The 13,313-nt window shown below is 31.4% G+C and overlaps 1 protein-coding gene across 1 annotated transcript in view; it reads right to left on the reverse strand.

Annotated features, from left to right (window-relative positions):
* LOC108633261 (CUB and sushi domain-containing protein 3) overlaps positions 1 to 10,302 on the reverse strand; it is an 83,223-nt gene extending 72,921 nt beyond the window's left edge. Inside the window, exons 1-4 of the mRNA XM_018058088.1 lie at positions 10,254 to 10,302; positions 9,962 to 10,156; positions 7,241 to 7,414; positions 862 to 1,035 (exon numbers count right to left, since the gene is read on the reverse strand). Of these exons, the coding sequence (XP_017913577.1) occupies positions 862 to 1,035; positions 7,241 to 7,414; positions 9,962 to 10,156; positions 10,254 to 10,302 (592 nt within the window). The remainder of the gene's footprint in view (positions 1 to 861; positions 1,036 to 7,240; positions 7,415 to 9,961; positions 10,157 to 10,253) is intronic.

Here is a 13,313-nt window from a genome sequence, read left to right on the forward strand (position 1 = left end):
CTATTTCTGTCTTTAAATCATTAGATGGTCTGTTATTACATGCACATACAACACAGATAAGCAATTTTGATAACTGTATGCTCTATTATCTTATTAAATCTTAACACACTAATGTATTTTCCATTAAACTAGAACTCCAATAAAATACTGTTGATTGGATATGAGGTTGACAGTGATAGAATTTATAAATATGTGAACTCATACTAAAAGCCCCATGAATTATTTCTCTGAAGCCTCCAAAATCTTTGTCATTTAATCCTATATGTTAAAACTACAACATGTTTACAGTATTTATCCTCATTTCCTTACACCGGTTTTAATACAAATATCAGTGATCACTGGTGGAAATTATCAGGAGAAAAAACAAAAATACATGGATAATTTACTTTTCAATCCAAAATAGGATAAATTGTGATGTGAAATATTGCGTAATTCTGAGTACTGGGTAGTCAGTGAGAGAAAGAAAAAGTACTAGACTATTTTAAAATTCATTTTATCCTTCATGTGTAAATTCACATCTAAATTAACTTAAGAGATTAGATGAATATTTGCTGAACTAGTGAGATCTTTTATTAAAACAATAACAAAATTGTTCCAAATCCAAAAGAGTAATGACACACATTCTAATATATCTTCCACTTTCACAGTGTATGGTTTTTTATACTTCTGAACACACCCTACTTTAAAGACTAGCATGTCAGTATAAAAAAATGCATTGTGAGAACTTAGTTCTTTAAATACACATGCATACCTGTGTGTGTATCTGTCTATATAATCATTTACCTTACCTAAGAAAAAAATATTGGTAATTACATGAGAACTGAACAGAGGTCTTTGACTACTTTTGCTATGCTTACTTACGCACACAGGCTGGAAGTTGACCAGACCAATTGTGATCTTGTTGACATATTCTTACTGAAGAACCAATCAAGCGAAAACCAGGATTACATTGATAAACAACTGTGTCTCTGTAACCATAATTTTCTCCAATGACTTGACCATTCACAATAAGCTCCGGAATTCCACAGTGACCCGCTGAAATGGGTCAAAATAATATTTTTTAATATTTTGATCTAGTTTTATGATTTATGTATTTATATACAATACAGCAATATCCGATTTTATGACACAAGCAATATTTCATTTTAGGAAAAGGAAAATAAAAAAAGAAAAGCCAAAATAAATACATAGAAGAATATATTAAAGACATTTATAGAAATCAAGGAAATAGATAAATAACAGAGAAAATTACCTGAACTAAAAATTCTTTCTTTAAAAACAAGAGAAAAGGCTCAAATAAACTCAGAAATAAAAGATGAGAGATTACAACTATTAGCACAAAAATACAAAGAATTATGAGACTACTAGGAGCAATTATTATCAACAAATTGGAAAAACTAGAAGAAATGTATAAATCTTTAGAAATTTACAGTCTTTCAAGACTGATTCATGAAGAAATAGAAAATCTGAATCAAACAATCACAGTACACAGATAGTGACAGTAGTCAAAAACCTTTCAATAGACAAAAATCCAGGACCAGATGACTTCACTGGTGAATTTTTAAAAGTTATTCTTCTGAAACTCTTCCAAAAAATTATATGGCAGAGAAATCTTTGCAGCTTATTTTATGAGGCCAGCATTACCCTGACACCAAAACCAGTCAAGGACACCACAAAAAGGAAATCTAAAGATCAATATCCCTAATAAATATAGATGTAAAAAAATCCTCTTGGCAAACTGAATTCAACAATACTTTAAACAAATCATACACCAAGATCAAGTGTGATTTATTCCAGGGATCCAAGCACTATGTTGGGCTTCCCTAATAGCTCAGATGGTCAAGCATCTGCCTGCAATGCAGGAGACTTGGGTTTGGAATAACAACAGTAATCACACAAGGAAAAGAAATAAAACACATCCAAACTGGAAGGGACAAAATAAAACTATCACTATTTTCAGATACTGTATATAGAAAATTCTAAAGATGCTACCAAAAACTATTAGTAGTAATAAATTTAGTATAGTTTCAGTATACAAAATTAAATGCCATGGAACAAGTAAGCCAGTGTGCCACAGCTAATAAGCCTGTGGTCTAGAACCTGGGAGCCACAATTACTGAGCCCACATGTGGCAAGTACTGAAGCTCATGTGCTCTAGGGCCCCTACCCAACAAGAGAAGCCACCACACAGTGAGAAGCCCTAGCATCACAACTAGTTCTTGCTCAGTGCAACCAGAGAAAAGGCTGTCCAGCAATGAAGACCCTACATGGTCAAAAACAAATAAAATTATATATAAAGAAGGATTCAAAACCGTGAACTCCTAGAAGAAAACATAAGCAGCATATTGTCTGACATCATTCTAAACAATATATATTTTTTTAGATCTGTCTTCTTTGACAAAGACAACAAGAAAAATAAATAAAAAAGCTTTTACACAGTGAATGAAAACTGTCATCAAAACGATAAGGCAATTGGCGGAATTAGAGAAGATATATGAAAATGATATAAATGAAAAAGAGCTACTTTCCAAAATATATAAAGAGATCCTATAGCTCAGTAACAACAGTAAAAACAACAACAACAACAACAACAAAAACAACAAGCAGTTGAATTAAAAAATAAAATAAAATAGGCAGAGGACCTCAGCAAACATTTTTCCAAAGAAGACATATAATTTGCCCACAGGCACATGAAAAGAAGCTGGATATCACTAAACATCAGGGAAATGCAAATCAAAACCACAAAGAGGTATCACCTTACACCTGTCAGGATCGTCATTATCAGAAAGACAACTAGAAATAGCAAGTGTTGGTGAGGAGGTAGAGAAAAGAAACCCCTGTGCATTTTTGGTGAGAATGTAAACTGGTCCAGCCACTATGGAAAACAATATGGAGATTACTCAAAAAATTAAAAATAGAGCTTCCATGTGATCCAGCAATCCCACTACTGGGTATCTATCCAAAGGGAAAAAATAAACACTAACTCAAAAAGATTTATGCACTTTCATGTTCATTGTAGCATTGTTTACAGTAGCCAAAATATGAAAACCACTAAGTGTCCCTCAATAGATGAATTGATAAAAAACTATAAAATACACACACTCATCTCACACATGCATAATGGTATACTACTCAGTTATAAAAAGTACAGAATCTTGCCATTCAGAATAACACGGAGGGACCTTGAGGGTATTACACTAAGTGAAATAAGTCAGTAGAGAAAGATAAATACCACAACGACTTCACTTATATTTGGAATCCAAAAAACAAAACAAAAAAACAAACAGAATAAAAACAGAGAAGAGATTAGAGGTTGACAGAGGAGAGGAGAGTAAGAGGAAGGTGAATAAAATAAGTAAGTCATGAGGATACAATGGACAGCTTGGGGAATATATTCAATAATTTTGTGTTAACTTTGTAAAGTGACAGTAACTAGACTTACTCTAGTAACTATTTTGCAATGTATACAAATGTTGAATTCATATGTTGTAAGATAAACTAATATAATACTGTATGTCAGTTATCCCTCTATTAAAAAAAAAAGAAGAAGGAAAATGGAGACCAGGCCAGGTGAAATATCTCACTGAAAGACAATCAAGGTAGTCAAAGGTTAGAAACTTGAAAAAAGAGTTGGCAAAATTGTTAAACTCCTAGCTTTGTTAAGCTCCTAGCCAATCCTACCAACAAACAAAAAAGATACTAAAATTACCAATGTCAGGAATAAATGAAGTAACATTACTATAAAGCTTACAGATGTTAAAAGGATCAGGGAATATTAAGAACTGTTTTATTACAACATATTTAACAATTCAGAACAAGAGGACAAATTTTTTGAAGTTGTATCATCCAAAAACTAACACAAGAAAATACAAATAGTCCTTTATCTATTAAAGTATCTATTAAAGTAATTCTTAAATAATAACTCCCTCTGCGAAAAAAAAAATACACTTAGATTTATATTTTTTCACTGGTAATTTCAATCAAATATTTAAGCAAAAAAAGCAAGGAAACAAACAAATATCAGTCTTATACAGACTCTTAGAAAACAGAAGAAAAAGAATCACTTCCTAATTTGTTTAATGAAGTAATCATAACCCCAATATTAAACCTATAAAAGACACAGAAAAAATGTCCCTTATGAATACAGATGCAGGACTTAAAAAAAAAAACTTAGAAAAAAATATATAATACATCATGATTTTCTGGGTTTTATCTAGAAATGACTTGTTGGTTTAAGATGAAATATTGACCACTGTCATCTACCATACTTAGGAATGTACAGACATTTTCTGAACCTTATAAATACATCTAAGAAAAAAAGTTCATATTATATCGATTGATGAAATATTAAATCCTTTCCTCCTGATACAGGGGCCAAGAAAAGTATGACCACTCTCACTAGCTCTATTTAACATTGTTTGGTGGGCTATATATACTAATATAAAGGAATAAAGGAAAAACATAAAGGAAAAGACAGAAAAAGTAAAACTCTTATATTTTATGCTCATGACATACACATAGACAATGCTATTTTAAGAAAATCCATAACTAATAGGTGAACAAAAGCTGCAGGATACTAGGATAAATAATTTAAATAATTTTTATAATAGAAAATGATTAGAAATGCAATTAGTAATGAACAATTTCATATAACAGTGTAAGCACACAAAAAATACTGCTGAATAAATTTAACAATAGGTATACATGATCTCTATGATAAAAATTTCCTATTGCAAAAAAAAAGACCTTTATAAGTTAATAAATATACTAACTTCACCATGTTCAGGAAGTAGAAGACTTAATGTTGTTAGATGCCAATTCTCCCCAATGATTTACACATTGAATGTAATTGTGATCATAATCTTACCAGGCATTTTAAAAATAAAAAAATAAGCTAATTCTAAAACATATATGAACACACAAAGGACATGGAGTATCCAAAGTGATCTTGAAATATAAGAACAAATTTGAAGTGGCAGATATCTTTCTGGAAAACAAACAAGCAAAGAAAAACCCTCAGCCTTACTTCATGATATTTACAACAACAAATTAAAAATAAGTTGTAGATATAAAGTAATACCAAAAATGCAAAACTTCTAGGAAAATATATGAAATGAAATCTTTGTGACTTATGATTGAACAAAGGTTTCCTAAACTAGAGACAGAAAGTAATAACAAGAAAGAAAAAAAAGAGAGAAAATAGATTTTATAAAAATTGAAAACTTCTGCTCATTAAGACACCATTAGGAGTGAATAGGCAAGTAAAAGGTGGGGAGAAATTATTTAAAAAAAATCAGTATGTAAAGAACTCCTATAACTCATAATAAAAGGCAATTTATAAGATACTTCAGAATTTCACCAAGGAAAATTTATGAATGGCCAATAAGCCCAGGAAACTGTACTTGATCAGTCATCATCAAGATAGTGCAAGTTAAATTTTGCAAGATACCTTTATGACTGCCAAAAAATGAATAAAATTTAAAAACTAGCTATACCATATGCTAGAGAAAATGTGAGACAACTAGAACTCTTCTAGAAATTTCAATCCAGAGTATACACCAGAAATGAATAGATGTGTCCACAAAAAGACTTTTATGCAAATATCCATAGCAACTTTATTCATAATCACCCCAAACTGGATTGAGTCCATATGATCACCAGTAGGGGAATGACCAAGACAAGGAGATTCTACTTAGAGATTAAAAAAAAAATTACTGATACACACAAAAACATAATTGAAACAGAATAAAACAAACCTTACACAAAAAGAGTACAAAACTTAGGATTCCATTCACATGAATTTCTAGAACAGGAAGAACTACCATATGGCGAAAAAAACAGAACAGCTATTATCACAGGGTGTAGGGGAGGAGAGCTGCAAATTGACTATGAAGGGTCACAAGGAAGCTTTCTGAGCTAATGGTAATGTTCTGTAACTACTGAGTAGTTTTAGTTATATAGGAGTACACAGCTGTCAAAATGCACCAAGTGTATTTATGGCACTGTACACTTTCCAACATAAAAAAAGAACCACAAGCAAATATTGAACTCTAGCTAGCTTATATGTATATAGAAATGTTTACAAATGAAGTGTACTGCATTTGGCAATTTTAAAATGTGTCAAAAATAAAATGAATTTATGGGTTAATACAGGCATGAAAGGATGAATAGATATGTGATATGCAAATACAAGTGTTTAACTGTACATTCTAGATAGTAGGCATGTGGGTGTTCATCAAGTCTCTCAACTGAAAAATTTATAATAAAATGCTGGGAGTTTGAGAATAAATACACTATATTTAAACAATCATAAGCACATTCTAGGACCATTCTAAGCCAAAAGTATCTGGGGCTATAAGGATAAGTTGTTTTCAACCATGAGAAGAATGACTGGGCTATGTGCATTCTTCAAATTAATTCAAAATATAAGTTTCTAGGATCTGCTTATTTGGCAATAGTACATTCCTCCTACTGACACACTTTTGAATTTATATTAGATGTCTACACTATATCCTATGCAAGAATGTTGTCTTTATAGACTGAGAGTCAATGTTTATGAACATTCCTCTTACACCTTATCATTCCAGAAAACAGAATCAGGGTTCTAAGTAGGTGAATAAAACCATACTCTATATATAAAATCCAATAAATAACATATAGCATACAATAGCAGTTCATCAGGACAAAGAGTTAGCAAATAGAGTATTTTAAAGTTAGTTTACATATATTTTAAAATAATGAAAAGCTTTATTTATAATAATATATAATAAAATATATATTTTCAAGTTTTAATAAAAAGTAATATTACATATGTTGAATTGTTAGGAAGTAAAAACGGAGAAAGTTAAATGTGGAAATTGTTTTTCTTCTTTAGTCATTACCTTAAGCAAACAGGTGAAAGGAGAATTGATGGTTTAGAATGAATTAACAGCTACAGTGCTTAATTCAGTGGAGTATGCAGACATATAATTTTCAGCAATTAGTTTTCACCTTTTATTCTCACCATGCTGGGAAAAATTTCTGCCTTTCCTTAATGACTTAAGATTCTCATTTGGAATACTAGTAGATTAAGATATATCTGTTTAATAGCTTTTTTACCATGAGACATTTTAAAAGTTTAACATTTTCCAGTTTTTATCATCCTTACTGAGTGAACATAAGTTACTATCTCTTATGAAAAAGGGCTGCCTTTTGAGAGGGAGAATAAAATGTTTGCTTAAAATGACTTAAAAATCTGTACCTAGGCATCTGGTGTCTGATCCACTCCAAAGACCTGAAGAAAGGCATTCCCGAACAGCAGAGCCCACAAGCATGAATCCTGAATCACAGGTAAAGATGGCTGTTGAGCCATATGAAGTCTGAGTTCCAATCTTATTTCCATTGGGAGGGGTTGGGAGTTCTCCACAGGAAATAACTTGAAAACAATAACATAATAAAAAATCCTAAAGATACAGTCAACATGAACTTGTAACAAAATCATGTTTTCAACATTCTGAATTCCTATGATTTGACCATTAAAATTGACAATTAAATATGACAATTAAACTTGATATTTGCAAAACATGTTTGAAAGATCATGAAAGTATAGAGAAAATAAATGACATAATTTAAAGTTTTTCTCCTTTGAGTTCCCATGTAATGTAATAAAGTCGCTCCGTCTTGTCTGACTCTTTGGGACCCCATGGACTGTAGTCTGCCAGAATTCCTCTGTCCATGGAATTCTCCAGGCCACAATACTGGAGTGGGTAGCCATTCCTTTCTCCAGGGGATCTTCGCAACCCAAGGATTGAACCCAGGTCTCTCACATTGCCAGTGGATTCTTTATCAGCTGAGCCACCAGGGAAGTAACAGTGACATGTGATGACATGTGATTTTGTTTGTGTTTTTCGCTTAGCCAACCTGGTCACTCAACAGGTTGTGGTGAAAAAAAAAAAAAACAACAAAACAGCAATATTAAAGGGAGGATAATTTATTAGTCTAAAGTCTTTCTCTGATTTATCAGTAACTTTAATAAGATTTCAGAGCCCATAAACAGCTAAATAAAAATTTACAGCTAGCAGTTTAAATCCAGAATTTAATAATTAACCACCAGCCTTTATCTGGCTCCAGGTCTGGCTTTCATCTCTAGGCTTTAGGAGACTATTAGATAGACAAATAGAAAATTTGCAAACTTTGAAAAATTGCATGTAAAATTTAAGATATATTGATTGTTTTGAACTAATCCCCCAAACAATTCTTTGCAGAAGCTATAATATAGGGTTAATAACACTGATATTTAAATATTTTAATGTAAAAGATGAATAAATGAAGTACCAGAAAAAAATTCTGTTCTTTCCATTTTCTCTATGAACTGTAATTCTTAGGTTCTGATTTTTGCTCCACTCTTACTTCTGGGCAGGAACCTGATCTTATGTAGAACTTAAATTTTTCTATATAATAAAGGACAGAACACAAAGAAACCAGACAAATATTTGTTCAATGTTTGATTTAATGAATGCTGCTGTTATACATTTTTTCCTAGCTCTTTGAAATATCCTTATCCCATGTGTCCTTTAATGAATTTGAAATGGAAGAACAATGAGACCAGAGAAAGGGAAAGATCTTGGGTGAAAACCTAAGAGAATAAGGCAAAATTTACAAATACATATGCTATAGTTTTAGAATATATAACTTATATGTGCATTTTGAGATTTAATTCATCAATGATTATAAAAATGGCAATCCCGATTCTTTACTTGTATGGAGATTAAGAAAATAAATCAAAAATTCATAAGTAAATTATTATTAGGTACTTGTATACTTACTACATATAGACAGTCATCTGTTAGAGTTATCTGTTATGTTAAATATTTTAGTCACCATAATCCATTTAGATGTCAGATGTTTTTATTAGCTTATTTCTAAATTATGTGTTTATATCATAAATGCCTTAAAATTGTGATGAACATGAAATAAAAGGATGAATTTTCAACTTAGTATATTTCCTGGCACTAAGTAAATACCCAATAAATGTAGTAAATAAAGTTCAAGATATTTCCACTGATTTTTCTATGTTCAGCTAGCTTATCTACTTTACACACTGGCCATGTATAGTATTACTATAAGAAAGCAAGAAAACAGAATGACTCAAATGTTCAATTTCATTCAATAAATGTTTACTGAATTTCTGCTGTGAATCAGGTTCTAGCTGGTATTTTCAACATGTAACACCATTAAATTGTAAATAGTAAGTATGAGATAGGTATTACTGTGGGCTTCCCCGGTGGCTTCGTGGTAAAGAATCTGCCTGCCAATGCAGGAGACATGTTTTCAATCTCTGATCTGGGAAGAACTTATGGAGAAGAAAATAACAAGCCACTCTAGTATTCTTGCCTGGGAAATCCATGGCAAGAAATCCATGGACAGCCTGGAAGGCTACAGTCCATGAGGTCACAAAGAACTGGACATAACAAATGAACAATAACAACAAGGCATTACTATAATTTTCTAGTCTAAGAAACAGAATAAACATTAAATAACACTAAAAGGCAGGGTTTTCATTAGAATCCTTGGGTTGAAGCCCAGTTCTCCATCATTTATAGGCTCTATGACTTGACATAACATGATTAAATTCTTGGGCACAATTCCTTCTTTAGTAAAATAAATCTAATAATATCAACTGACATAGAATGGGAACTAAGGTATAACTGAAATAATACATGTAAAGGGCTAAGATCTGCATAGTTGTTTTAATAAATGATAGACCTAGAATCTAAGCAAAGAATATCTGAATCCAAGGACTCTGTTTTTAATAAGCATTTACAAATACAAAAACAGTTACAAAGTTTTTAAGATAACTTGAGAATAAATTATTTTTAATTAATATTATCTCATTATTGTTCTAGAGTGTGTAGAGAAGTGACCAAGTAATTCATTCACCAAGGACTGCTTATGAAATAATTTTAATGGAATGTATACTTACTTTGGCAATATGGTCTTTCATTTCTCCAACTCCAGGTACCATTAGGAAGACATTCAATAGAAGCAGGACCTAATCCATGATAACCAGGATCACAGCTGAAAACTACTTTGGTTTTGTATTCGTAATGGGAACCATTCACAATTCTCCATCTTCCATGTTCCAAAGTAAAGGAATTGATACTTGGACATGTAACAACTATACAAAAAACAAGATAAATACTACTAAGTCAGTCATGTCTGTTTTACTTAATTATGTCTCATATCTATCCATTCTTAGTTCATCACTTCCTTACTTCCTTCACTACTGAGCCATACAAAGTCTTCAGTAATTTTTTTCTTCATGCTAATCTTTCCCTCAGCTCTATGGTATTATTGGAAGTTCCTTGAATATATCATGCTATTTCACAGTTGAAAGTACTTGCACATATTGTTCCATTTACCTAGAATCTCTATTACTGACTATATATTTTGAGAAAATCTGTTTTATGAGAATGATCTTTTTATGCAAGACTTGTGATATTGAGGTGAAAATTGTTAGGCAGTTAGTGTAGGGTCAGAGGCTCTGTTCTTTTCTAATTTCAATTTTAATTCTCCCCTATGAATGTTTTGCTTCACTAGCCTAAAGCCATATTTGCTCCAGTTTCCAGGCATTCAGAGGCATGCCTCACTAGACTGGAGGGTCATAAAACATGCAGACTCAGGACAAGACCAATATTAATTTATGTCCAGTTCATCAAGAAGAAAAACTCCAGGTGGACCATTAACTCTTAAACATATATTTGGTCCTTAAATATTTGTCTGAGGTCCTCAGAAAGGGTCAATGGATGCATCATAGTATCTGGAGACACTGAGAAAATGGGGGACTCAAAAATCCATAAAAATGACAAATTGGACATGGTAACATTTAAGCTGATTGTTCAGAAATTACAGATATCTGGCTCTGAGCCAACCAAAAGTGAACAGATTAATTCTAATAAAGACATAAACTGCTGTTATTCATGCCTTTTGGGGGCTCTTTACCCCCTCTCAGTGTCTATGCTAAGAACTTTATATTTCTATCCTTTAAAATAAACTTTGCCTGTGTGAGTGTTTATGAGTATTCAGTATTCACTCTTTTGCTGAATGAACAGAACTCAGTTCCCAGTGTCAATATAAACAGCTAATTCAAAACTTGCTCAGCATAAAAGTAAATGCATTATTAGACACTTAGTTAAGATTTCAAATAATTTAACAATCCCATTTTAAATGAAATCACAGCTAAGTTGAAATGTCAGTACTAAAGGAGAATAAATAAGTGTTTTATATAGAAAAATTAAAGACCTTATTTAAACACATTTCCAGTCCTTTTGCTATCAAATATTTTATGTGAATTATTTCCAATAACCATTATATAATATTATTTTACCTATTTTACAGTATTAATGACAGCAATGAAAAATATTCGAAATGTAAGCTCTATGAAGAAGTTTGACAATTGTTTAAAAGTTTGGATCATCTCAGCAGCATCATTTATGTTTATAAAAGCCAGAACTGAATGTATTAAATATAATTTCATTCATGCAAACTTAAAAAATTTTTTCAAAAGACCTATATATTGAAAACATGCTGACTAATGGATGCCTTTCTACAAAGTAAATTAAAAAAAAGTCATTTTATTCTCTTGACATATATATTCTAGAGCTTCTGAAAATGAGTAAAAAGTCCTTACATTATATTATAGTTCTTTATAGCACAAGACAGCTTAATTTACTTTTATTTCTTAGATATCACTTCAGGGAAGAGCTCTAGAGTCTGATACATAAAATTAAAGTTTTAAATCATATAAGATACCAGTAGAAACACAAGTGATGAAATTTTCTTAACATACATACCAACACAACGAGGGGTCTTGTTATGATTGCTCCAAGTTCCATCTGATTGACATATGGCCGTGGTAAGTTCCTTAGATGACAATCTATATCCATCATTACAAAAATAGGTAACTCGAGTTCCTACCAAGTAGTCTGTTGTGAGTATTCCTCCATTTGTTGGAGCTTTAGGAATCCCACAGGAAATTGCTAAATTAAATACATACATAGAAGACAAGAGAAGCAGAAAAATGATCAGCTGTCTCATTAATTTTAAAGCATATAAAAATATTTGGATTTTTATTAATTCCTCTGAAACAATTTCAGAATATCTCCCCAAAAAGCTTGTCTGAGCTATAACGTTTTCTGAATCATTTATTTCAAACTCGTGTTGAAAGTGCTTTTAAATTGGTGAATCCATACATTATTAGTGCTTTCTTTCTTAGTTTCTTACTGAGTTTTTTGTCAGTGCGTGCATGATTATCAGCATGTTTATAGATTATATGAGAAGGCAAGGTAGGTAAATATAGAGTGTATTAGTGCTAACTCATGTCTGAACCTAGCAAATTAGCTCTATTCAATTTGACTAAAGTGTTTACAGGTGGTGATAACCAACACACGAGGATTTGGGGCAGGAGGAAAACAGGGGTTTTTACCTGGAAGCTGGATATTACCTTATCTTAGGTCCAGTCAAACTCCATGAATGGTACCATTCATGGAATATGATATGTATGGATATGTCTAATAAATGCAGGGCCAGGACTTACTGTTTTCAATGTAGCTTGGATATTTCTGCATTTTGCTGATATGTCTTTGACATCTTGATTTTTATTTATAAATATTTATAAATCTAATTTACATAAAAGTCAGTTTTACCATAAGGTGCTATTTACAGTATAGATTTATATTTAAATAGTTTATTATATATAAAATATTTTCACATAAGTTAAAATGTCTATACAGAAGTCCCCTAAAGTCAGTTGCTTCCAGAGTGTGCACAATCTGCATCTCCAAAAAGAAAAAAAATAAATTTTCAAAGAATATATTTGGCAGACAAATCCTAAATGAGATTCTCTGTATCTTTTATATAAAATATTCAGTATAAATATTCATACATCTATCTGCAGAAAGATTAATATATTTGAATATGGGTACAGACTTCAACCAGCTGGAGTTATTTATGACATCTGGTCATAAAATTTCTAATTTCTGAAATACCTCATTTTATTGATTTTACATAAGACATTTTGGACTTGTAACTATATTTTCTCATATGAAAAGAACAGAAAAATGTGAGTTTCATTGGAATATTTATAAAAGTTGTATTCTATTTACCTGTCTCTCATTTCAATCTAAAGCCCTTCACTTAGGTATTTAATTTTGATTAATCCATGCAAATTGACTACAAAGTTTAAAAAAAAAAAGTAATCTTAGCTAAACCTATAAAAAATTCTCAAAATTAAATGGCAGACCCCCTACTGTTGAATAGTTTGATCTTTTGTCATT

This window comes from Capra hircus, chromosome 14 (genome assembly GCF_001704415.2).
Source record: "Capra hircus breed San Clemente chromosome 14, ASM170441v1, whole genome shotgun sequence".
In the NCBI taxonomy this organism is placed as follows: domain Eukaryota; kingdom Metazoa; phylum Chordata; class Mammalia; order Artiodactyla; family Bovidae; genus Capra; species Capra hircus.